The sequence below is a fragment of the Haemaphysalis longicornis genome, unplaced genomic scaffold (genome assembly GCF_048455015.1).
Source record: "Haemaphysalis longicornis isolate Haplotype H1 unplaced genomic scaffold, Haemaphysalis longicornis Haplotype H1 scaffold_6, whole genome shotgun sequence".
Lineage (NCBI taxonomy): Eukaryota > Metazoa > Arthropoda > Arachnida > Ixodida > Ixodidae > Haemaphysalis > Haemaphysalis longicornis.
Genome location: NW_027526407.1, coordinates 113,777,594 through 113,805,174, shown reverse-complemented (window position 1 = coordinate 113,805,174; position 27,581 = coordinate 113,777,594). Strand labels below are relative to the sequence as shown.

At 45.1% G+C, this 27,581-nt stretch overlaps 1 protein-coding gene across 1 annotated transcript; it reads left to right on the top strand.

Annotated features, from left to right (window-relative positions):
• On the top strand, nucleotides 1–27,581 carry LOC144141893 (putative cytochrome P450 12a5, mitochondrial). The gene is made up of 9 exons (XM_077673364.1): nucleotides 1–273; nucleotides 12,269–12,500; nucleotides 13,875–14,065; nucleotides 16,937–17,138; nucleotides 19,550–19,706; nucleotides 20,874–21,034; nucleotides 23,951–24,029; nucleotides 25,913–26,143; nucleotides 27,318–27,581. Exons 1-9 carry the CDS (start codon nucleotides 81–83, stop codon nucleotides 27,435–27,437), a joined length of 1,566 nt encoding a protein of 521 aa, XP_077529490.1. The 5' UTR covers nucleotides 1–80; the 3' UTR covers nucleotides 27,438–27,581.

The following is a 27,581-nucleotide window of genomic DNA, read 5'->3' as shown; positions in this document are numbered from 1 at the left end:
AGGCATACGTTAATTGCAAGCCGCACTATCAAAGTTTGCCTCAGTCAAAGGACAACGTTCGGGAAAACGCAGTAAGAACAATGTTGCGTGTGAGTGCATCGAGACCTCTTCTGAAGCTGAAGCCGGCAATCGGGGCATTTCCGAAAGGGTGTGCTACCCTGAGCGACAAAATGCGTGTCATGCATGTGTTGCTCGCGAAGGATTTCAGCAAGCTTCCCAGGATTCGATGTCTACCGCTCGTCGGAACTTCCTGGCTTCGTTACCCGCTTGTCGGTAAGTGGTTTGACTTGCACGCGATACGAACAGCCGAAGCTCGACGTTCACGTTAGACTTTGTGCGAAAATAATCGGCGCGCGTAAAAGTACAGCTTTGACAAGTACCACTCCGTGACAAGTACTATAGCCCTGTACGTACTGGGGGAAGGTTCGGTGTACGTCATCATATTTATTTTATGCGTGAGAATTGTGTGACGGCTACCTGATTGAAATTTGCCCGCTAGTTTTGCCGTAACGTGGGGAACGATGCGGTTTATTGGAGCACAAGGTTGCACATCTGGGCGAGTTGATAGTAGTTCATGGCTTACGAGCAACGCGCATGGACTAAGCGGAAAGAATAGAAACTGCAGGACAAACGCTTTGTGTAGCTGCCCCTTTAAAATGCGCCTTAGCGCTTTTCAATAAACGGCTACTAGGCGTTATAATGACTACAGGCACTTGATTAGAAGGTTGGGGCTATACAGATGATTTCGTGCACACTGGCCAGAACCGCTGCAGTTTGCTGCTTGGTCAGTTTCTGCAATTTATTGACGGTTTTAAGCCCGCTCTGTAAGCCCGTCCTCTCCGACTGTTTTATGCCCGCTCAATACACGCGGCTGACCTTTGCAACACCGACACGCCACTCCAGGTTCAATTTACGACGGTTGCAATTGTTTTTTTCTCGGGGTATTTCTTTTAACCAATTACGAAATTGGTTGCAGTCGTGCGCGCCATTTTTGGGACCTGGAGCGGGATGGTACGCTTTAGATAGCCATCAGCTTAGGCACATACCACACGTACCACCCTACAACTCAGATACTCCCATTTGTCGGAGCGATCGCTCAGTAATTGGACTACTACAAAGAAGGTCCTCTGCGTTCCGATTGAAGGTGCGATTAATGAAACTGACTTCAAACTCGTACGCCCCGCACTCGCAGTGAATGTTGGGGCGTTCCAATCGTTTATTAACGAGCATAAATAGTTGTGCATGTGTATCAGTAGCACGAAAAACGTACATTTGATCATAGTTTGCTACAAGGTGAAAACTACACGTGTATTGTGCGTCTTGCACTGGAGAATAAGCAACGCGTGCCTTCATTCAAGCAGTGAAAACGTTCATTGCCGACTCAGAATAATGCTCTGCCGGGCATACAGGTTGGTCATACTTTGCGTTGGACCCTCATTCTGTGGCTGAGTGCACCCTACACGCTAGCAAGGGCTTCAAAAACAGTGGGTCTCATGTTCACTGCTTTTATGATAAATTTATGTGTGGCCGTATACAATTTAGGGCCAAGGTCTCTTTTTAGTAGCTTGTAGGCAACGATGAACAGTAAACAATATTCCAGTTTTCAAACACACCACTTGATATCACCAGTAAGGGGAGAAAGAAAATAAATATATCAAAAATAGACCGCTAGAGAATAAACGGAAGAGCACCATTTCCCGAACGTGCAATGGTTATGCGAGGATTAATTTTTTTCTAAACAGGTTACCTTTTTTACATAACAAAAAATACAAGTGGCTGGCGATTACGATACTCCCTAATGCGATATTTTGGCGTGCGCTGAGGCAGCACACACTCACGGGTTCTCTCGACGGCAGCGATGATGAGCCTCTGCGTCGGACGCGAATTGCGTCTCAGGAAGGGTCCGCGACCCGCGCCTAAAGGCAGAAAGCGCACACCATCGTCACGCAGCCCCCCCTCCCCCCGCCATACGTTTTCATCAGCTTCATGCCGACGAGTTTCTCGTGCGGGCACAGCATACTGCCCCCCTCCCCCACCGCACGCGAGCCGCCACGGAGAACCGCCTTCCCCTAACAATTTTGCAACACTCTGATTGATTGATTGTAGGGTTTAACGCGCCGACGCAACGCAGGCGATGAGGCGCGCCGTAGTGGAGGGCTCCGGATTCATTTTGACCACCTGGGGATCTTTAACTTGCTCCGAAATCTCGTACACACGGGCGTTTTTGCTTTTCGCCTCCATCAGAAAAGCGGCCGCCGCGGCCGGGAATCGAACCCGCGACCTCATTCTCAGCAGCGCAACGCCTTAGCCACTGAGCCACCGCGGCGGGTGGCTCAGTCCTCCTCTCCTACAACACTCTCCTCCTTTACTTTCTTTCACTATTCCGTCTTGCCATCGTTCACTCGTTCACGCCGGCGACGCGGCTCAGACCAGATACGGGCACCAAAGGGCTGCGCCCTAAAACCAGAGGCGAAACCAGTGCGGTGCGGTAACCACGGCGCACTCAGCGCACTGCGGAAGCAGACATGCCAGTCACAATGAAGTAAGCCTTAACAACCAATTAGAAGACAGTGCTGGCAAAACATCCCTACCGGCTAAAGTGCCGGCTGCCGGCAGTATATCCACTTTCTGCATTATATCATGTTACTAAGAGGAGGGATGGACTAATGTGCGTTGTAATGTTATAGACCAAAAAGGTACCACCCCAGTTTCTCAAAATAATGTGTATAAGTGAGAGAAAGCGAGTGATTGCCTTTCGCGAAAAGGATGAGTCCCGAAGTGCCAAGCAGTACTTTATGCCCTGTGCCGTGCTTTGTGTTCCCTGTGCGATAGCAACCTGAAACTTACTATCCCACTTCAGCTAAGCAACATTAGAAAAATATATCAAATTGAGTGATTCAGTTAGGAAATGCTAGCCTTCATAAAAAAAAAAACAGGGTACACGCGATTTGAAGTCACACCATCTACACAGATGTCGGAGGTGCACGGTACCTTGACCCCAGAAATGCAAGCGGGCAGTTGTTGTTTTTAATGTGGGGATCGTGCGGATGGTCATTGCATACAGCGTACAGGGGGGACTAAAAATTCAGAGCCCTTGCACCTCGTGAAGAGGGAAGGCCAGCAAAGCTGCGGTGCCGAGCCTCCACGTGAGGTTCGACTGGGTCGTAGTACAAGGGGTGCACGAAGCAAAACACGTTTGTTTGTAATTTGCGATTGAGCATTGTTCCTGGTTACTAACTGAAAGTCCAGTCCAGTCCAGTCCAGTCACTGCTCCTCGCGCATGCTTAGCACTCCTCTTCCCCAGCCACGTGAAACGGCTATCAGGCGGCTCCGACGCAGCGTCAGCCTTAACTACTGCGCAATTGAGGCGCACACCTGGGCACGCGCCAGCGCCAGTGCGTCTGCCGCGGCTATGGCACAACACAATCCAACACAATCCACTTTAATCTAATCCAAATCCAATCCAACCCAAGCCAAGCCAAGCCAATTCAAACCAATCGAATCGAATCCAATCCAATGCCCCTCGCGCTTGCGCAGAACGGCCTTTCACGGCACACCCGAAACTGCTCAACCTCGACCAGTGTAGCTTACGCTACAAAACACACAGGAATCGTGAGTAGAAATTTATTATAGCGTGGGTATGGTAATCACGGCGCGTGCTCAATGAAGGCCCTAGGACCTTTTTAATTTTGTATGAGTTTTTCCATGCCCCGGGGGTGTGGCGCGCAGTTTTAAGATTCCGGGGATTTGAGTGGGCTCCGCAACGTGGCGCTACGCTCGCTAGCGATTCCTGTCTACATCGCTCTGAGACCGGAAACGATCTGCTGCTGCTGATGATGATGATGATGATTTCTATTGGTTTCCCCTTTGTATCGGGGTGATGACATGTCATCTGACCAAAAAGGACTAATATACCTATGTTTTACACTTTTGGTTCAATACTAGCGCTGCTTAGGGCAGGCACAAAAAGCTTATTAGGCACAAAATACTTTTTTTTTCCTGTTACAGGTGGTAACTGTCCTAGGCAATATTCCCCTCTCTGCTTTTCGTCCACCAGCATTCTAATCTTCTTTTCGTCCCCTCGACAGCCTTGAAGTTAACTTCCTCTGTGATACCCTTAAATCCTAGGGCTTCTGAAAGCCCAATATGTAGATTTGGATGGATACCCTCACATTCTAACACGATGTGCCGCATAGTTTCTGTTTCTTTTCCGCAGACCACGCATACCCCATCATTTTGTGAATACTTCCCCACAAAACTCTTAGTTCGCAGGCAACCTGCTCTAGCCTGAAAAAGCAAAGCACTGCCCTGGGAATTATCGTAGAAATTTTCCTTTCTGATGTTCACCTTCTCAGCCCTGTACCTCTCTAACGACGTTTTAGCTGCCATTTTTTCCCTCCATTTATTCGTTTCAATCTGCCTTGCCTCTTTTTTGGTTACCTTGGCTGTTTTGGATTCCCCACTGTTCTTTCCGTATTTCATCGTTAGCCTTCTAGTCTTTCTTAACCACTGCGTGTCCACGCTTTTCAAGTATAGGTACCTAAATACCTTAGCTGCCCACCTTCGTTGATCCATTGCCCTCAACCTCATGTCAAAGCATAATTTACTCTGAGCTTCTCTAACTTCATACGACGCCCAGCCCATATCCCCCTGAACTGCTTCGTTAGTTGTTTTTCCATGCGCGCCTAAGGCCAAACGTCCTACCGTTCTCTGGTTTACTTCAAGGCCTGATAGAACGTCTGATTTTAAGCAGAGTACAGCATTCGCAAACGTGAGACCCGGAACCATTCCTCCTTTCCACATTCCTCTTACTACTTCATATTTGTTATACCCCCACAGAGCTCTATGCTTCATTATAGCTGCGTTTCGCTTTCCCTTAACCTTAAGTTGCTCCTCGTGAGTACTTAAGTAGTTATCCCCTTCGTTTATCCACACTCCCAAATATTTATATTCCTTCACTTTAGGTAATTCGCCTTGCTGGATAGACACTACGTCGGTGGTAGCGTCATTGAAAACCATTATTCCTGATTTTTCTGCACTGAAATTTAATCCGAGGTCAGTGACTTCCTGGCCGCAAATATTTATTAGCCGCTGCATATCGGTTTGGTTATCAGCTAAAAGAACAATGTCGTCTGCGTATAACATTCCCGGAATATGCTGTTGTACCACTTCGCCTTGCAGCATATGGGTTAGGCTAAACCCTACTTGACTTTCTTCCAGCTTCTTTTCTAACCCTGCCATGTAAAGCATGAACAGTATTGGGCTCAAAGGGCATCCCTGTTTCAGTCCCCGATGGATGTTGACCTGCTGGGCGCATTTCTGTCCTTCCCAAGTAAGGTGCACTCTATTGTCTTTATAGATTGCTATAAGGAACTGTACTAACTCGTCATCTAATCCCTGGAGTTTCAGCATTCTCCACAGCCGTTCTCTGTTTACGTTGTCATATGCCCCTTTAATGTCCAAGAACGTAATCCATAGTGGTCTCTTCTGTGCTTTCGCAATTTCAATGCATTGCGTTATCACGAACAGATTGTCATCCAGTCGCCTGTCTTGTCTAAATCCATTCTGCAGTTCCGCAAGTATTTCATTTTCTTCCATCCATGCTTGAATTTCTGATTTTATCGCCTGCATTACGAATCTATACACCACTGACGTTACTGTGAGTGGTCTGTATGAAATAATACTGGCTTTGTCTCCTCTGCATTTATATATTAAATTCATCCTACTTTCCAACCAGTCCTCTGGTATTTGTTTGGTTTCTATCACCTTATCTATTGCCCTCATAAACGATTCCTTACTTTTAGGTCCAAGTAGGTTTATCAGTTGCATTGGTATTCCGTCCGGGCCCACTGCTGTCTGGGGGGAAACCTTTTGCTCTGCTTTTTTCCAATCAAGGTTGCTCAAACTTATTTCCCTTTCCGCGGTCTTTTGTGGCGCTGATGTTATCGGTGCAGGTTTCCCTACCACTATTGTCCTAAACTTCTCACTAATCACTCGATGAATACGCGCCAACGCGTGCTCTCCTTCTAAATGTTCCCCCTCCTCATCAATCAGGAATTTTTGATGGTTATCGTTTTTTGAGCTTAGTGATTTTACATGGTTCCAAAACTTCTTGGATGCGCTTTTGTCCTTCTTTCGTATTTCTGCCATCCATTGTTCGTTTTTCTGCTTGATCTTTGCTTGCACCATTTTCTGCACTTCTAGTTTTTTCCCACGGTAGACCTCCCACTTTTCCTTCACTACTTCCGGTTCCATACCAGTTCTTTTTGCTTCTCTATGTTCTCTCGACGCCTTTCTTCGCTGGTCAATAGCCTCTTTTATTTCCTTATTCCACCAGCTTCTCGGCTTTCTCTTCCCTTTCCATCGGTTTCGTTCCTTTGCTTCATTCATCTTACCCTTTATCAACGCAATTATTTCGTCGTAATCCCATTTTTTGCCTGGGTATTTATTGATTTCATCTTCCAATCTATCAGCGATGATCTTTAACTGCTCATTATTCAAATTATTTCCTACTATTGTACCTATTTCTGCATTTGTCCGGGTTGGGCCTCCAAAGTGCAAGCTAAACCGCTTGTGGTCGCTTCCTAAGCTGTCTGTTCCATTTTCATCTATCGTCATTTCCCGCAGCCTTCCGTATACTGTCTCGGATACTAAACTGTAGTCTATGCTGGACTGTCTGTTACCGCTTTCCCACGTTATTTGTCCGTCACACTTGCTTTCCGTGTTTACTATTACAAGCCGGTTTTCCTGGCATAGATCTATCACTAGAGAACCGTTGTGGTCTGTGTATCCATCCAAACCTTCTATATGGGCATTCATATCTCCAACTATGATTATTTCGCCCGAATCTTTGAACTCGTTTTTATCTCTTCTCAAACAGTTTACGATTTCCTCATTTTCCTCCCTAGCACTACTTCCGGTCCACAGATACACCACTCCTAACCATGTATTTTTCCCCTCTATGGTGCCTCTAACCCATAGAAGCTCTTTACACCTTTCATGCACTCTCTGCCAGTCGGTCCCTTGTTCAATGAGCATGCCAGCACCTCCCCCTTTCTTCATTCCTGCGGTCCTGTTGCAACCTTCCCAGACATAATTGTCTATGATAGGTGGGGCTTCTAGGTCCCGGAGGTGAGTCTCGGCTAAAGCGTACACGTCTATTCCTTCCCGTTCAAGTTGCTTTTGAATTTCCACCCACTTATCTGGCTTTCTGCCTCCCTGCATATTTATGTAGCTGATTAAATATTTATTGCATTTGTTTTTCCCTTTCCGCTTACGGGGTCTGTGTTTGTCTTTTACAGAATTGTTTGCTCCATTGTTTCCACCCAAATGGCTTCTGTCAACGCTCTCAGTTACGTCCGTAGGTTCTCCGTTTAGCTCTAGGCCTGGCTGCCTCCCAGCGTTGAGTGTGCATGTGTCTCTTGCTTCCCCTTTGTCTCCTAGTTTGCCTTCCTTAGCTGCGCGGGGCCCCCTAAAAAAGCTACCGCTCTCCCACCTAAGCGCCACCCCACCTCGTTTCCTAGCCTGGGGCTGAAGTGAATCCCGTCCCACTGAAAAGCTTGCCTATGTCCGATGCTGCCCACTACCCTGTTCACGTCTATCACTTCCAGCCCAAGTTCCCTGCCGCACCTCACGATCTCGCTGTTAGCAGCGAGTACTACCCGTTCGGTGTGCACGCCCTGCTTCATCACCTCCGGCACGGTGCAGACTGCAATGCGCACATTTGGGCCGTCGCCCGCAGGTCCTTTACCCCCTTCGCTATCTCCTGGCCAAGTTTTCCCTCCTCTCCCTTTAGAACATCGTTAAGCCCCGCGGCAATCACCACAAGGTTTCTAGCTTTACTAGACAAGGCCAGCTGCCCCTTCGCTGCAGTCATCACCGTCTGCATCGTTTGACCTGGGAAACACCCCACCTTCACCCGCTGGATCCTAGCTATTTACAGCTTTGCTGTAACAGCTTTGCTGTAAAAAGAACGCGAACGGGGCGCACAGCCTCCGACGCATGCTGCACCATCTGCTGCAAAGTCAGTAAACTGCGCTCATGCGCACTTCTTCAAAAGCGTTTGAGGGTGTGGCGTACGTTTACGGGAAAGGCTTGATCAAGAAGTGACGCTGGTCGTTTATTTTGAGGCGCCCTTTCACGCTGCGCCGCCACTGAGCAGAAGGATCGCTGAAGGGAAACATGCTAGCTACAATCATCCTGCTGCGCGCATACGCCTCAAAATAAATGACCCGCGTCGCTTCTTTAACAAATATTTCTCCTAACAGTAGGCCGCACTCTCAAACGCTCAGGAAGAACTACGCATGCGCGCAGTCTACTGACAGTGTTGCCAGACGGTGTGGCATGCGTCGGAGGCTGTGTGCTCCGTTGTTCGTATTTCTTTTAATCGCCCCTGTATACGACGTCATGAGCACAGCATTTGTCTTCTTTGAAAGGTACCTAGCATATAATAATGGCGCAACATCTATGCATCCTACATGCGTGCAACACGAGAAACCGCTGTCTTCATAAAGAGAACATTTTGTCTGCAATGTTTCGACATTGTACTTGAGGCTAAACTGCAGCAACTGATTTGAATTTGATAGAGGCATGTTGCACGCGAAGCATCGAGTTTCAGACATCAGGGCTATATCCCTTAACACGTTCTGAAGAAAGGATTTCTTTTTAGTGTTGCTCTCGTTTTTTATGCTGCGTATTTACATCTTTGCCAGAGGCCGTGGGAGGAGATAGTTGTGGTCGTTCCCCTTCTCCCAGTGCCTTTTTTAAAAATCCTTTTCGCCTGAACGTGTATGCAGAGGGTTTGAGCATATGCTGTGGGCAGGCTGCACTGATTTGTGCTACAAGAGCAGACGCCCCGTTTCACATTACATGGCGGGTATTTTTGCATATCTTGCCTGTGACGTCCCCACAGCCCTCTCTGGTGTACTGCTGTCTGTTTCCCTAGTGCTTCTCGAGATGAAAGCGGTAGATAAGTTCGCAGCCTTTCAGCGTGCAAGCGGTGCTCAAACATGGCAGCCTACAGTGACGTCAGTGCCGTTCATGTGTACAAAAGATCACGCATTCGACCATTCTTCTGTTAATAAAATGCAGGCTACGTAACCGTCACTGCCCTGCTTGAGATATGAAGAGCAACATTCACCACGCGTAAAGCCATTGAAACGCGCAAAAAGGCGTCTGGAGCGATGACGTGATCTAAAAAGCCGCGATCAAATTGTGGTGCTTTTAGGTGGCGAGGATCACACGACGCCACGGCATATTTTGTGGCAGGCCAACAATGGTCTATATAAAAAAGGAAACAGTCATATATCTTCGCCCGTTTTCCTACGAAGCGACACTTCATGGAGTGTTCTACAAAACATCGGCATTGCGCATCAGGTACAGGGCGATAGCTGCTAAGGATTTGGGACCCACTTATCGAAGCTCTGGCGTGCATTGTAGGTGCACTTATGGGGCAGAGTAGCCGGCTCACAGCGACCTTTGTACGTTACAGGTGGCTTCATAGGCAAGAGTGAGCCAGTGGGGTGGGTAGGGGGGTAGGCTGACTGCTTATTAAGCGAGTTCTCCGTTTCTTCAGAAGGAATGGCGTACAGCAGCCGGAAATAGCGCCAACGAGATACCCCTGGGGGTGATTGTCGGGAGTGCGACGTAGTCGAGAACAGTTGCGATAGTCGCGTACGAGCAATGACAATAACAATACCGACAAGCAGCGCCGGCCTCGACAGCAGATGACGATGTCGACTAGTGGCAGGCAGACGCCGCAGCAGTTAGTTTTTGCCGTCGTAAACACAACACGAAAGCCAAAGGTCATAGCTGCACGAACAGTCATGAGACACGTTGTTGAAATACCAACAACGTGGTGCGTGGTTTTGAGAACAAACATTTTGGTGACAATCTGCGTATGCGTAGTTTGAATGAGTAATGATTGTTGGCGTCCAAACTTGCTATAGAAAGACAATCGTTCGGCATGAGTTTGGCGCTCGTTTGCGGTACCTGCATATTATTTCGTTCGGGCGTTGGGGAAAAACTTCGAACTTCACTATATTCTTCCCCATTTTACACGAGGTGAATAACGCTGAACACACGCTTGCGCTGGCAAGCTTGTGAACTCTCGGCAGACTTTTCATGCGTAATGCTAAGCCTAACTCGCCGAGTATCACACACCACCGACACCCTTGAGCTGCGGAAAAATCCATAATATACAAAGTTAACACAATAGCATTCATAATAACTGTACGTCATTTGTGAACAAAGACAAAAAAAAATTCCCTCAGAGTGCAATGTCGGCCAATCTAACCAAATGCAAAAGTAACCGAAGAGAAGCTAAATTGGGCAACCCACAACCAATTCTGCTTAGAAAATTAACTAACAATGCACACAAATGGCACAAGAAAGCCTACGCATTATTAGACAATTCCCACAATTTCTGTGCATGTTTTGCCGTGCGCTCAGAACGACTACAGCAACTTGCAACGTTTTCACCCTACGCTGTTGCGAAGTCGGATACTAACTGTATAGCGTGAACTAGCGCCAAACGGCGCTGAGGACCACATAAAAATGCTCACACGCTGAGCGATGCTCGTTCGATGCTAAGTTTGAGAACAAGCTGCCGTAAGTCACTAAAGCGAAAGCTTTCTTAGTGGGACAGTTGGCGTAGCGTGAAAAAAATGTATTTCCCTTTAGACCGGGATCGACCGAAAAGTTTTGACAAGATGTCTGGACACATGGTGAGTGCTTAAAACCGGGCTTGAAATGTGTCAAAACGGTTACTTGAAAATCGCGAAAAAGGAACCATTTGAGTTAAGACAACAGACGTATCGATCACAAAGAAGGAGTAAAGTAGTATGCCTTTATCTCAAAAACCACCTATCGGTGTATATTTGGATTGTTCGTAGACGCGTTTACTTACTGGAGTAAAAATCGTGGCATGGGTAAGTTCTCCGTTTGCGATTAGGATGTTTGAAGGTTTAAAGATCGATCAGACGCACTTTCATTGGATTGGACGAAGCTTGACCGCTTCTCTCAACTTCCTTTAGGAAGGATGGTAAAGTTTTTTTCTACTGTAAACACGTGGGCAGTTACCTGGATGCGAACTGTGAACTGAAAGCCACGCCCTCCGTTATCCTTAGTTGAATGTATCGTGATTATACGCATGGACATTCTGTCGGGAGCACGAGTAGTCCAGTTATGCAGTGACAGTTTTTCTGTTTGTGAAAACGTTTTCAAAGTTCAAGCTTTTCAAACAAAGCACAGTAGGAAGCCGCGTATCATAGTTAATTTGTGATGCATAGCTGCCTGGTACAAACGGAGCTTTACGCAACGTTGTAAAGTAAAATTTAGTTTAATTGGGGTTTTATATCCGAATACTATGCCTGCGCTATTAGGCTTGGAGTAGTTGAGAGCTGCGGATTAATTTAAGCCTCGTGGGTATACAATTGGTGCGTGCATTTTTTTTTGTGAAGTTCGGCGCTTGTGTCTTGTTTCCGCAGCTCAGGCTCCGACTGCAATTAAAAAAAAAACACAGCGGTAATTTTGTAAACTTTTCTCTAAATTTTCAACGCTTTCAGACTGCAGTCAACAAACCCATCCAGTACTTAAAATAGTGGGTCGCGAAGTACAGGCGCGGTCACTGTTAGAGGCAACACGGAGCGCGTGACCGGGCTCCCCGGAGCGCCATGACGGATGCCGCGGGAAACTTGCATTACATGCGCACTCAGTGCCAGAGGCGGAGATAGCTGCACATCGTCTGCTAAGGTTTCTCCAACTTTCAACAGAGCGCCATGGCTGCAGTGCGCGTGTGATGAAGTGGAAAGAACCGCAGCAGAGGACGCGTAGCTATCTCCGCCTCTGGTACTGATTGCGCATGTGCCGCAAGTTTCCCGGCCGCCTGCAAGTGGCGCTCCGCAGTGCGCGGCCACGCGCTCCGCGTTTCCTCTAACTGTGGCCGCGCCTGTACCTCAGCCAAAAATTACTGTTCTGTGCCCATCAGATAGAAACTTTCCCAAAAAATTGTCTCTCTTTCTCGGCATTGGCGTTTCTCGAGTGCTTGAATTACGTCATTAGTGATATAGCGGCTATCGGCCGGCTTCCTTTTTGTTGCAGCAATAAGCGCATTCGGTAGCAGAAAAGGGAGCGAATCTAATGCGACGAGCTTGCGAGCAGTGTCGCTTTGTGCTGGGGATAACTATAGCATCCACAATTATTCCAGACCCGACGGCGAGCGTTTATCGGAAGTGTTACAGGGCCCATTTAGTATTTGTCATGCACGCAGGCACTCCTGAGGACATGCACGAAACAGCATGGCAAATGTACCGGCGCTACGGGCCAGTCGCGGTTGAAGAAAATCCTGGCCGAGAAACCATAGTGCACCTCTTCAGCGCCGAGGACTTCCGATTCGTGTTCCGATACGAAGGAAAGGTGTTGTACCGCTTAGGTTTGTACCCACTCAAAGCCTACAGGAAGGCCAGAGGCGAACTGTCTTCGGACTATGGAGTCTCGAATGGGTACGTACTTTTTACCAGAGTCACACTCGTCGAAACAGTCTGTGTCGAAGGCGAAAGCATTGCGTACTATATTGAGGCGGTTACCTTTTACATACACTTTCGTCTGTCGACAAAGCAGCCACGCAATCTTGCCATCGTTAATTCATATTAATCCACCTTAACCCCTCTTAATCTTTGTTAGCTAATCTATCATAACTAACCTTGAAATACCTTAGTCCATCCTAATTTAGTATAACCCACGTTAGTCTATGTTGGCCCACCTTTCCCTGCCTTCATTTGCCTTTTTCCCGTCTTGATTTCCCGTTGTTTCCATCTTGACTCTGCCCAATAAACCCTAATAGTTCTTAATCCATCTTACTCGACCTTATTTCCTAACCTATTACACTTAGAGTCGGCCTAAGCAATCTTCGTTCATCTCAGTCTACCTTTATACATGCTAATGCGCCTTGAATAGAACAGGATAAATTCGATCTTCATTATGCAAGATTAGCTCTTAGCTTGACAAAGTAAGCAGCGTTAGAAGGAACTAGCCACTAACTTTGTGTCCATCAATGATCACCTAGAACAGTTGCGCTATTCAAGTCTTGCGCGTAAGTGGAAGCTTCTCTAAAATTTTTACACCAGCTTACTTTCCGGATCTGGTACTGGGCCCACATGCCGGTTTCGCCACCCGCGGTTTACAATATTTGATGTGCACTTTATTTCTGTTATGCTCTAAGTGACTTAGCAAGCCGTGTAAAAATGGAGCAGAGGTTTTAAGTCAGCCACAACGTTTGTTATACCCCCAGGAAGGTATCTTAAAATTAGCATAAACACACTGAAAAAACAAACCGTGAATTGAGATGTTCAGCGTCGGTGTTAAACGAACGGGTGGATTCACTCGCCGAAGCTGCAGCTGCTCTACAAGGATGGGCGTAGTGGATGGCTTGGAATTAAGACTAAGACAAGATCTTTAACGCCGGAATTGAACGCACACCTAAAGTAAATAACGGCGTATAGTCTAATATATATAAATACAACTACATGTGTACTAAGGGCTCAACAATGTAGCTGATACTTTGTTTCCGTGCATGAGAGCATTAGTCCAGTACATGCTGGGGTGATTCTGTGTTATATAATATGTCCTTCATTATTCCAAAAGAAGCGGGGAACATCTCTTCCCGTAACCGGACATAGCTCCCATATATATGGTGTGTATGACATCGTTGAATCTAGTACGTATGAAATTGCTTCGTTCGATTAATTCTCTTTATATTCGACAAATTCGCAATCAATTTTTCATTCAGCGTATTTTACTGTCAAAATAACTTGTCATAAGCTGGTGATTGTAGACTGCTTTGATCTGTTACACCAACTGTTCATTCGTAATTGCAGCGATATGGAAGAGTGGGGCTACGTTCAGCGTTGGACTCCACACCCCACCTTCCAGGGAAAGGACATTGAATCGTATGCTGGCGACATGGGACAAATATCGGACGACACCCTTAAACTGATTGATGCGTTCAGAGACGGCAAGGGGGAAGTGGACGACTGCTATGTGATCATGCAAAGGTGGTCGCTCGAATGTGAGTGGATGTTCACGCATTGCTAGCCCTCTCTTCGCTATGTATAAAAATTCTGGAATGAAACCGCCTCAACGTGCAGGCGAAGTTTCGAAATGCATAGTATCCAAAACTCTTGATAAAAAATGATACCCTGGTTAGAGCTCGAGAGGTTTACCGCACAATGGCGGTAATTTATGGGAAATTTGTCGAAGTGCAAGCACAACGCCGCCCTTCCGCGGTGCGAGCTTAGACACCTAGCATTTACACCTTGTACACATTATTTAGCAATTACAACTGCAAAATCAGGGCGTGGAATCAATTCGGGAGCTAGAAAACTCCTAGCCCTTCAGCAAATACAATTAAAATCGTTGAGTAATCCTAAATAACGGGCTGCGACCCGCCGCGGTGGCTCAGTGGCTAAGGCGTTGCGCTGCTGAGCACGAGGTCGCGGGTTCGATTCCCGGCCGCGGCGGCCGCTTTTCTGATGGAGGCGAAAAGCGAAAACGCCCGTGTGTACGAGATTTCGGCGCACGTTAAAGATCCCCAGGTGGTCGATATTAATCCGGAGCCCTCCACTACGGCGCGCCTCATCGCCTGCGTTTCGTCGGCGCGTTAAACCCTACAATCAGATAAATAACGGGCTGCAGTAAAGGGGTCTTGTTATATCAAAATCAGAATATTTATTTTATGAAGATACAGACAATAGGTGAAAAGTCATTGGGATCCTTAGCCGACGTTACTAGTGGTGGATCTGTAGCATAATATTCACAGAAAGAAACAATACTAACACAATATTTACGAGGATGAACAAAGATGTGAGAAGAAAAGATATTGTGTGTTTTTAAATTAGTGTCATATACTCCTCAGTTGTGAAGAATTTCTAAAGGAATGAGTGTATTTTGAGTCATTTCTTGTATTTTCAGTCATATATTATCCTATAGTTTGGCTTATAGAAGTGCCCCGACTATTCACATTACGTATTTTTGGTGGATCTAAGTGCCATTGGTTGCGTGTCTGGTGTTTAATCAACGTTCTATTGAAGTCAATGAACGGTTAGGTGTTTTTAGAATTTTAGACCTGGTAATGTCGTTTGGAAGTTCTTTGCTATATTAAGTGGCATAATGTTAGGTACTCAAAAATTAGGGATGATGGTGCAGAGGCGGGGGAATATGTCAATATTCTGAGCGCTCTTTTTGGAGTTTGGCAATAGTGGAACTGTATGACTCGTATGTATATCCCGAAGGCTCTATACAGTGAGTTAGGGGAGAGAGAAGTACTGAAGTATACGATTTGTAGCGTTATAGAATCAGTGCTTGCGCGCTTGAATTAATGGGTACCAACTAAACGACAACTTTCTGCTAAGTCTTAATGTGAGCTGCCCGGTGTAGTGATTGATAATTGAACTACTAAATATTTGTTTCTAAACCCTAATAAGTTCTGCATTTACTATGAATAATTTGCACTATTCCATTACATTTTCCTGGTTAGATGAGAAAACAAGCATTTGTTTTGTAATTTTCAATGCTAACTTATTACTAGTATTCGAATTGAAATGTATTACGTAATTCTAAGTTGGCTGTTTTTTCAGTTTCTTTTAAACAGCGTGTAGTGAGGTGTAAAGCTGTGTCATCGGCATAGATAGTGGTGTAGGAGTCTCTTAGGAAATTTGGGTAGTCGTTGATAAATATAAAAAAAATATAGGACTGAGAACAGACCCTTGTGGTTTTTTAAAATCAAATTTGCTTTCAGCTGTGCGTACGAACTTTCGGAGGTTTGTCAGGAGACTGCGGGAAATTTTAAAGTTTGCGCTTGGAGTCTATTATGGCCAAGTGTTTGCCACAGGAGGTTGTGGTCAATAGAAATTAGCTTTTCGAACACCAAGAAATGTGCTTAGTGTTAACCGATTGTTATATAACACTTGATAAATTACATCTGTTACATCGCTGATTGTCGCTGCGGATAAGTAAGCTTTGCAAAAACCGTGTTGTTTCGTTAAGATTTCATAACTTTCGAGGTATTTTACCACCCTTTTCGCCATTAGCTTCTCAAACAACATATTATTGCCCGATAACATCGTTTTAAGGTGGCACTTTACTGCTAAGTCGGGGTCCCAACCTTTAAGTACAGGCACCACTCTCCCAATTTTTAGCAGGGGGTGGGGGTAAATATTATTCAGAGATTTACTAAATAGCTTATCCAGTGAGTAGCACTGTGTATGTCATCTTTTAATATCTTAATCGATATTTCGTAATCACCCGTTGCCTTATTTGATTGCATCTGTCTAGTAATGGCAATTTTTTTTAGGCGTCTATATCTCTCCGAACGCGAAGCTGTTCACAGTCGACAGAGCAATAAGGGGGTTTGTTCAGCACAGGAGATATTCGCTGTGTTGCTACTCATAGTAATAAAGAAGTCATCGAACTGTGCTGCAAGCGTAGCATTGTCACTGTTTAGGACGCTCTACTAGGGAGGATTCTCAGCTTGTGAAAAGGCTTTATAACTCAGATTATGATGTGCCAAGTTTGTTTCGAGTGTCAGCTGTTTTAGACTTTTTTAGATTTTTAGTTTTCGCGGTTTTTAGTGTAGGCATGTTGGCAACAAGGGGTCTTCTTAGCGAACCTAAAGTATTGTTTTACCTACCCATAAATCAAGTTCGTTGCAATGAGTTTGTTTTATTCATAAAATTTTATTTGGAAATTTATTTCGAATGCAGATATCATAAACTTCACAAATGCTGAAGACCCAACGATGATTCAAAGGCTCTGTTTGTAAAAACTTTATCGCGTGTCCATTGGCTCGTTTACAGCCGTCACAATTTATTTTGATGTTGTTCTGCCGAGATCCTAGAAATCCTGCAAACCACGCCTGATTGACTTGCTTCGGTCGTTTCAGCCGCTATAGTTTGCGCACTGAACAAGAGGCTGGGCCTCCTGGAACCCAAACTCTCTGACTACTCGGACGCCAGCATGATCCTGCGCTGCACAGGTGGTCTTGCTAGCGTAATGAACCAGCTGGCGGTCAGCTGGCCTTTGACCCACCACTTCAACGGGTCAAATGTCAAAGCGCTCAAAAGAATCTCCAGCGAACTCGCACCGTAAGAGCATTATTTTTACTGAAGTTGTTGGTGGATGGCATATCGTCTTGTAAGGTATACAGCATAATACAGAAACTGGAAACCCATTCGCTGACCAATCCGAGAAACAATGGGAACAAGCCAGGTGCAGCGCTCCCGAAACATCATTTGTTTTTTGACATGGTCAGGAAGCTGTTTTTAGGTTTCTGTATTTTTACTGTGTTGATTGATAGAAATGAACAACAAAATGAGTGTTCCTAGGAGGAAGCTAAGCACCAATTAGCAGTGATTGCGGAAGTACTAGTGTCATTTTGAACGCTGCTATTTAAGGTTTACTCTGGGAGTAACGTTGCAGTTTCGCCTCAGTGTATTGGCGGTGTGCTGAAGTCGACGTTCCCCTCTCGCTACATCTCAGGTAGGTGGCGCTGATGATTTAGGTGCTTCACACTCCCCACCAGCGTGGTAGGTATTACAGCGCAGAGGAGCCTCACTGGCTGGTCTCTGTACCCGCGGGGTGAGGTGGGCACGTTCTGCTCCGAGTTTGTAGAACCTTGTGAGTACTGGTACTAAGAGGAAGCAGAAATCCCAGCAGTAGCTGTTCGGCCTTACGCATATGCGGGTATGGCCAATGGCTGTTATTTTTGTTAACATTAGATACCCCTAACAGTAATCCAATAGCACGCGTGGTGCAACGCCCACCTCCTCTCATTGCCCTACTCCTACCTTTCTTTGTTTTCGCTCACTCTTGAAGCCCTCACCTCCCCTGTGCCCGAATGCCCGTCTTCGGTTCTCCGCCCCTGTATATTCCTTATCTTCTGCCTTCCCTCTCTTTTCCTCCCATTTTCGTTTATTGCCCTTCTTCACTTCGCTAGTGAACCCTCGTCATTCCCGCAGTCCCCTCAGTTTCCCCAACACTGTGTCAAACCTCCTTTCCCCCTCACCGTATCTCTCTCTTCCCTCCTAACCTTCTCTTCCACGCCGGACTCCAGCGTTTTCGTCCAATGCGCCAGTGAAGTCTTTCGCGTCGTAAGCTCCGCCTAAACAAGTCCACAATAAAAAAATGTTTCAGATGACATCTACGTTTTGATCTTAAGATGTACTACGCTATAGGCTCACTTCGACGCCCAGGGCGCGTTTTGTTGCGAATTTCCCGCATTTGCGGTCTATGCTTCAAGGTCCCTGAAGTTTAGCGAAGAGAGGGTACTTAGTCACAGTGGCCAGGAGGGACTGAAGCCCTCTGTGCTTCTGTGGCTTAAGATGTAAATGTGAAAGGTTGCTGCGTCAGGGTGTCAGTTAGTTTGAGCTATAATGTGGCAGCGTTAGTGATTTAAAGTGTTTATTCTCTAATGTCTCTGTCGGACTGAACGTTTTTGCTTTTTTGCGGAGGCAGGAAAGATCTTTGTTGCGGAAGAAATACCAGCGTTTTTGGAAAAGCGGGTAAACTGACGTTAGAGAGCTCAAAGCTGGAACTTGCAGTCTAGGGCCATGAATACAGCAGTTCCTTCCTTTCCTTGCCTCCCAATCAGCTCGAGCTGATCTTGATGTATCAAGGTGGTCAAGACTTCCTCGCATTTTTAAATGAAAGTGGCACTTTTACTGTTTTAGTTGTTCACCCCTGTGTATGTCTAGGTTGCGTGGAGGAGAATGGATGTTTCCCCGAATTCAGCAGGGTTTTAAGCTAACGTATAATATTGCTACCCAAAATCTCCGCTCACATTTATTTGTAGATACTTGTGATAGTCTATCCTTCCCCCACTTTGCAATTCTTAGCCATTGAGACCCCCTTGTCGCACGGGGGAAAATCGAGCTCCTAGGCGTAAGATTACGCGGTGTTTTTTTTTTCACTCTTCTCGGGGAGGGGAGTGTTGTAGTCGTGGTCGCAAGCAGCCCGGTGTGAGTTCGCTTGCCTCTTTCGCGTGCTTCAAACCCTTGTGCACGGGGATCCGATGGCGTCGTTAACTTTATTGAATGTGGATTGGAGTATTTTACCGAAGTGATAGGTATTCTGCCTGCAGTCAACAGCCTAATGCCTTTTGAGAGTCTGGAATTATAATACGCTTCTATTTGACACTTCTGCTTCTCGGATTGCCAAGAGATGGCTCCAACTTCCACTTCTTTGTTTCTGTACGCAGAAGGGCCACTCAAACGCAAAGATTGCCAGAGTTGTCAGCTACGGCAATTGCGGCCACATACGTTCATACATCGTGAAATCAGTGTACACCATGCGTTCTCATAATACTCGACTTTCCTCGAATTAACTTGATGCTGTCGTATTGCCTCTCCTTGCGTAGGTTTGATCCATGTCTTTGGTCGAGAGGTTTTATGCGGGGTCGCTGGATTGGTAACATGGCCGTGATGGCGTGGCTGTCTTCCATACGATGAGCCATCCCGAATTTGTTTTCCGAGCCACTCCCATTATTTTTCTTTCACAGAATATTGTTAAAAGGTTTCAAGGAAGCTATTGCAGCAACACCTTTCAACGAGGCCACCAGGGGAAACGACATAATTGTTCGGTGTCTTCAGAATAACCTCAACTGCCACGAAATACTTCCCTATGTGTACGAGTTCCTCGTCGCTAACACATACATGGTAAGTGCGTGATTTTTTCGGAAGTGCTTTTTTTTGGACACATCCAACAAAATTACGTTGTATACAAAAGCAACTAGCAACATTTTACGGCTGACCAGTGAGCGGTGATTTTAACTCAAGTCATATAACGTGAATCCCTGAAAAACGCCTGTTGTCGTGTTTCTTGTTAGAACGTAGTATATTATGTGTTGGACACTCAAGATACATAGTGCACAAGAGGTTGCCTTATGTGTGCACATTTTTGCAAAGAAATGGCAACGCAAGTACTTTTTCCAGCGGCATGAAAATTATTTTGTGTGCGAATGCTATTGCACTTGTAAGAAGGCATCAAGCTAATCTAGAAGCGTATACCAACGTAAAACTTCTCTTTATGCTCATTCCAAAATTGCTTGATCAGTACATGCAGCAGGTACGCTGAGAAACACATTCAAAATCATTGAGAGGTGAATTTTTGTGAAAAATTGAAGGGGATAGGGATCGAGTTTTTCTACCGACTTAAGAAACAAATTGAAATAAGGGGATGGAGGACAGAAATAGATTGCGAAAAAAAGCTTTTTGTTATTTGAAACGGTCTAGTGGTGATTATCAACAGTCGTAATAATCCTCATCTGAGAAAACTCTTGAAAGGACAAAAAACTCATCTGTTCTTCCGCAAATTACAATCCGGCTGTAATATAGCCTACTGCGAATAAGAATACGCTGTTGAAATGTGCATCTGAAAATAGTAGCAAATCTTTTATAACACAAATTCCAAATGGAAGCTATTACACAGCCAATTCTGGCAAACATTCAACATCTTGCGAGGGCTGGTCTCGGTTAAATTACGGAGATGCTGACGAGGCATTCCAGACGCTGTTTACACTGACATAAACCGAAATAACTTCTCATCAAAAAGGAATCATCCATCCTTTCATCAGCATCAAATCACATTAAAACAAAATTACCGCTGAGGGGAACTTCAGGCTAGCACTTGTTCTGCGCGATGGTTCTCCAGAGTCTTAATTATACATTGAAGTGCTAGTTGTTCTTTAAAGCCTACTTCGCCAAAATTTGTTTTGAATTTTATATGGGGCTATGTTATATATGTATGCTATGGATATATCGAGCTATGTTATAACTGCTTTAAAATTTGTGTTTTGGTTTGACTCCTTGGGAATGTTTTGTTAGGCATCAGCGGCGGCCACATTCTGCCTTTACCGGCTGGCGATGCACCCTGAAGCCCAAGAAAAGGCCCGACAAGAGGTCTTTTCTGCTGTTAGAGAAAGCAGGGAAGAACACTTGCCTGCAAATCTACCTTACCTTTACGCATGCATCAGAGAGTCGCTTCGGTAAGTCTCCAAAACCTGACTTCTACATTTTACATGCTTTGAAACTGGGTTGTACTCACTAAAAACCAGCAATAATGAGTTTTTAGTAGCGTGGAATACTTTAAAATAGTAGGACGCAAAACTCCTTGGGTGAGCTTATATAAAAGCAATAATGCTTAATGTAGTCCGGGACAGTTATTCTACAGAAGGTATTCTCCGTCGCAGCAAACGGGACATGTTGAATAGTTCCTCAGCCTCTGATGGCAGGTCGCCTTCTAAGAAGTTTTACCCGTGAAAAATGTGGTCAGTCTTTTATGGGCGGCCTTTGCTGTGCTAGTGTAGAATAGGTCTCTACATGTACCCGTGCTAGTCTGCGCTGTGTGTGATGCTCAATATGGAATTCCTACAAGCGAAGTACTCTGATCAGCCCATGTGATATTCATGGACGCGGCCCGCTACGCATCCCACCCGGCCATAGCAATAAGCGTCATCGACGGCGAGGTGATGTCTTTCGCACAGTGACCGTGAAAACCAGAAACATCGTTGAAGCTGAAGAAATGGCCATCGCACTGGCGATGATATCTCCATCTTCGAGTAAACCACTTCACGTAATCACAAGATGCCAACAGGCATGCAGAAGCTGCGGCAGCGGCCGCATCCCAATATCCGCTTTCCAACTACTAGAAAAGCATAAAGATACCCTAAAACCTACTCTACTAATATCGACGTCAGGTCAGGCAGGGCTCGACGGAAACGAGTGAGCATGCACTACAGCCCGAGAGGGCACCCTCCGCTACGTGACTCAGGGCCTACCCAGCAGCATTACCACGCACTTCTGCCGCACCACCACCTTGCCAGAGGTTGCTACTCACCACCGAACCAGAAGCTTACCCGAGAGGAGGCTGTAGCCTGGCGGCAACTAAGACTAAACATACCCCACCTTAGATTCCTGCATATCAGACACCCACAAAATATCCACTCAGATGCCCACACTTCAGCGAACATCCAGCAGTGTACCACATTATGCGTTCTTGCTAAAACACACCAGCAGCCGCCGTTATTCGCACCCTCACCCGCGGGCAGTGGGAGGCCGCGCTGTGCAGTGCGGACCCTCACGACTAGCAATAGTTGGTGGGCGGGGCCGCGGAGGCCCTGGACTGGGGTTTATGTCGCTTTCAAGCGTGAACCTTTTTTTTTTGCAATAAATGTTTTCCCACAACCAACTATAAAGTTGTTTCGGACTTGTTTAAAAAAAATTGCGTTAGGGCTATACCAACTAACAAAAAATGTCCCTTTGAAAGATGCGTAGCTCATCATTATCCTCCGAGCACGTTACAGCAAATGCAATGTCACCATCATTAAAAATATTGCGGAATTGTCACACTGGTGATATAATTAACGTAGAGGTTAAACAGCAGATGCCCAAGAACTGAGCATTGCGGTACCCCGCATTTTATATTCAACGGTTTAGTGAAACAGTCACCCATCTTAACATATTCTACGTGGTCCGAAAAATAGTTTCGTAAAAATGGGAGTTATGTACCGCTGAAACAAAATTTTCTAATTTCTGAACAAGCAGCGAGTGGTCAATGGTACCAAGAGCATTTACTAGGTCAAAAACAGCGTAAGCGGAATTATTTTGTCAAACGTCTCATAAACACAGTAAATAAAATTTTCAAGCATGCTTGTAGGGCTCAGTACACTGCTGAATCTGTACTTAGAATTATGATTAAATCATTTTTTCAAAATAACAACATGTTCTCTTGTATGATTTGTTCCAGAACACAGGCCAATGAGTTTAGTGAATAGTTTTTCCTATCACTGCTGAAGCTTCATCTTGGCGCTTTTTTTTATAAGGGTCTGATTGCACTAGTTTTAAAGTGCTTAAAATTTTAACCTGTCAAGTTTATTTGGTTGATAATGTACAGCAGAAGCGGTGTTATGCTGTTGAAATTAAAAATAAACTCTCTGATCTTAATTTTATCAGTTCCCTGGGACTTCGTAATAGACATCGACCGTAGAACTCTCCACAAATCATTCTTATTGACTGTCGGTACGTACAAGGAGTGACAGAAGGTTTCGGCTACATCAACACATTGTTCGTTGTCCTCAGGTTTCAGATTGTTGACTGATTAAAAAAATGCTTATGGAAGTTATTGCCCAGAATCCCATAACTTGTGTTTTTGAATGCACGCTGGAGTGTTTTATCAATAGTTTGTTTTGGTGGCTTGCAAGAATACTATTTAGAAAGTCCCAGGTTTGGCGCCCATTTTTACGTCATGCGGATAACGGGTTTATTTGATAGTGCTTTTTGTCCATCTAATTTTTACGTGATGTTATATATCGACTGTTTAAATTGTAGTCTTGCAGCTTTATCGTCAGCATTATAGTGACATCGTCGTTCACGTTAAGTTTTAAAGTAACAAAAATTCTATTATCTGCTTATCTATAAAAGGTGGTATGGTTTCTTTGCTTTAAATTCACCTTTTCCCCGCCTTTTTGTATACTTCCCTGAACTACTCAACGGCTAGCTTGGAAGCTTCGGTATGAGCGAATTTCAAGTAAATGAACTTAACGGTTTGTGAACATCACTACTGATTACAGCCGCATGCTCGGGCACCAGTTGTGCTCTCGAGACAACCTCGCCTAGTACTTTTAAAACTGCAAAATTGTGATCGGTCATTTTTTGATAACGGAACCAAGCACATCGCTATTAGCTATAGTTGTCAAAATATGGTCGATGTATTTTTGGCTCAACTTACTTCCAAGCACTACGCCTCAGCCGTAGAGCCACCGCGGCGGCTTGAGAACGTTCCAGTTCATAGAAGTAAGCTTGTTTCTGCCTCCAGCCGTCAGCAAACAACTGGACTGCGAATGTTTCCTAGAGCTCTTTACACCTTTCTGAGAAGGAGTATTTACAATATTTCTTTCTTACAGGCTTCATCCCATGGTACATGAAATTTATAAGAAGGTTTACGTTGACTTCGTTGCGTCTGATCATATTGTGCCGGCTAATGTAAGTTCCCTGAAAATATTTGTTCAGACGCATTTGCACCCTACGATCACTGTTTCCTTTGAGCACAGAATTCGAATATCATGGGTTCTGAGTCTGTACAGTGTAGCCTAAAAACCGCAAAAAATTATTAAAGTTCCTAAAAAACGGCCGCTGCTATCTACCGACCACCGCTGTGCTTGACGCCTACCGTGTCAATCTTGCCGTCGCGCGACTCAAGTCACTGGGCTTGTGTAGAAGTCCTGTGCAATGACTCTTTAAAGCTGCGGGACCTTCAACCATCTTGGTATCTGGCTTCATTTCTGACAGCTTTCTAATGCGCGCATGGAGTTTTGGCGAGCTCATACAGAATGCACGTGTGCTTCCATACCCTCCGTAGAAGCGACTGCTCTGGTTAAGTGGTGATCCCGGGTTCGACTCCTGGACCAGGACGAATTTTTTTCAACTGCGAAGTTTCTGAGAAAGCTGTATAGCTTTCCTTTGTAGCCGTACGACTGAATTGAGGTGGATGTCAAACCTTCCTTTGTAGAAGGTTTAAAACACCTTTTACTATTGCGTGAATATCAGTTATCGAGAGGCCTTCACGAGTTTGCGGAAAAGGGTGATAACTTTCTTGTTGAGTGTTAATATAAACTGGAATAGGGTGTAAAAGCGTTGGACATTAAAACTTGGTCGTTGGTGATTTTGCTTCCAACTACCATAGAACCTACGGATGAGTGTTGAGGTAATATTCACAACCAGCACCAGCATGTATTTCAAGATAAGGCAGCTAGTCACGATAAAAGAAGACTTCTTCCAAGTTTCCTTTGCAGCGCAACACTTTTTTAGCCCACGTGAACCACTTAATTCTCCGAACGTTATCTGGGGGCGTTATCGCACGCCGGAGTCTGCGCACACGTTGCGTAAGCTGAAAGATCTCTCAATTCATCGACGAAAGCTTGGTGTTCTTTTTATTGGTTTTCAGAGGAATAGAGCTATAGATGTAGGTTTATTTAGTGTGTTCAAATGGCTCACGACAGTATGAACTTCAGAGACGGTGGTAAGGGCTTGGAATTCGTCAAAGCGCTGCTCGCATAAATCTGTTATTGAGACGTAATCGGCCTCCAGAAAAATCGTGAAAGTAGTAAACGCCAAATGTTGCCTACGAATGGGGAAATTGAAGGGAGCCATAAACGCTTAGTGATTTTAAATACCATTGATAATTCGCATTGGAATCGTGCCGCAATGTGGTAGCTCAGGAACCCAGACGTCAGAGTGCGTTGTTTCTAGGGGGGAGATTCGCAATCCGAATGGAGTCAAATGAAAGCGGGAAAGTAAGTGTTGTTTGTGCTATTAAATTGTCTGTTCCAGATGCCGGTAATGAAGGCCAGGGAAATCCCAATGCACTAAACCCCCTGTGCAAACAAGATTGATTGCATTAAGTTTGTGTTCGCTTATATGGGTAAAGTGTTTGAGCTCACCTAAAGAAAAATAAGGGGAGTGCTAAAAATACCGACTGCTACGTGCGTAATCTGGAGATGTAGCGTGCACCTAAGAGACTGTACCATTTTCAGGTCAGAGCCAGAGCAAATTGCAATGCCACCACATTTGCCAATTACTTGGCTACAAAAGCGGACAGTCCACCTAAATCAAGCGAAGAACATCGATAGGAAACCGGGGGAACGAGGGTGGTGGTTCTCGCTACTGGAAAGTGCCATCTTTGCACCACGTGACCTGTAATCTGAGCCCAAGGGGCTCACTCTAAAAATTTAGATTTGACTAAGGGACACGGTGGGTAAGAGGGTAATAACATGTGTTTTATTCTGACTAATATAATTTGCTAATGCACAGATAACTCCTTAGTACGTGAAAGTTAATTCTGCTAAGGTTTAAAACTCTTTTCGCAGACTCTGGTGAGAACTGTTTTATCCGTGGGCGGCCGACTCGAAGAAAATTTTCCGAAAGCCTCCGAGTTTCTTCCGGAAAGGTGGCTGCGAACGGATGAAAGCGAAAAAGTGAAGGAAGTCAGAGATGCCTGGATTCGCCACCAATTCGCTTCTATCCCGTTGAACATGGGACCTGCAATGCGCAACCGTCAAAGAATCATCGAGCTGGAGGTGTTAATCCTTCTGGGAAAGGTGATAATATAAGATATAATAGTTCTGGTGTTTTTGTATTAAAAAATGTGTTGTCTGCAGTTAGGTCCCTATACGAAAGCTTTAATAACGTACACTGTTTTATCGGCTTATTGGGCATTGAAAATGCCAAAGAAGTAGTAAAAGTGCCAAGACACCATTTGATGGAATAGCATGAACGTATATGGTTACCTTGATCTTTATATACCCAAAATTATCCGTTTATTCAGATGCTTGAAAGGAAAAACTTCGGCATAATATTTTTAAGTCATTAACAATTACACCAAAAGATCAGAAAGTACAGTGTCTAGCCGAAGCATATATAGTGCTGTTTCGAAAGGCAAGAAAATGCAGGCGACTTTGTTACCACAAAACACTTTTTCAAGCACTTTGTCAACCCTGAAAAACTTTGTCAACCGCCACCAGGCTACTGAACTTCCGATTTCTGCCTGAGAACAGCGAAGTGGCTTGTCCACGTATACATGTGTTCGTCACTTGTTAGTGCTTTGAGCAGGCTGAACGCTCCATATTTTGTGCTTTCTTGCGTTATCTTTAGCGTTATGGTTACAGTCGCCCTCCAGGGTTCCAAACTTACATACATAGCTCAGGGTAGAAGAGAAGGAAGTTTGGAACAAACGAGGCTGAGTGGCTCATAATTTTGATTCTAAAATGCACAGGGCTCAGTTATTACACCCCTAGGCACACTGCTAAAGTTGATGAAGCGCCTCCTGCCAGGTGGAAAACGTAGTAGCGTCTGATTGAGACATACAAGTGAGAATAAAAAAATATTAAAGGATTGCCTGAATCTTCGTGCAGTCTGCAGTCAGTGCAACCTAACCTATAGCGTCTAACGCACTTTGTCTTGGCGCCGTGATCTAGTTTTGAATTCTTAAAAGGAGGGGGCAGGAGTGACACCGTCTGGTAGCTTTTACACGTTGAGTAAATCGTGACGACAGGGAGGGTTTTTGTGCAACCTTTCTGCAGGAGCATGTGTGATTAAAAACACTACGGTCGGAAGAGGGTTTTTGAAAACAAGGTATAAGCTCCAAAGAGTTTCTGGTAAAAGGTCAAAAAATGGTTTTCAGTAACATTGCGTTAAGCACGGAATTGTGGTTTGATGTACTTCTAATACCCGTGTCGGTTTCACTGGAGTGACACGATTTTTCTTTCGGTATAGGTGCTGAGGAAATATAGAGTCGAAAATGATCATGGTGACATCGGATACCACACAAGGTTCCTCAGTATGCCAAAGCGTGCTGCTAAGTTTCGCTTTGTTGAACTAGAGAGTTCAACTTGAGGACAAGAGAAATACAGCATCTGCGAGCCATTCTCAAGCTACTGTCGGTGGCGTGTTGTATGTATGATTGACTAATATTTCCTGGCCTGTGCCCCCCTGTGTTGGCATTGTTTTGATGATTGAACTGCTGAAATAAAGCGTACT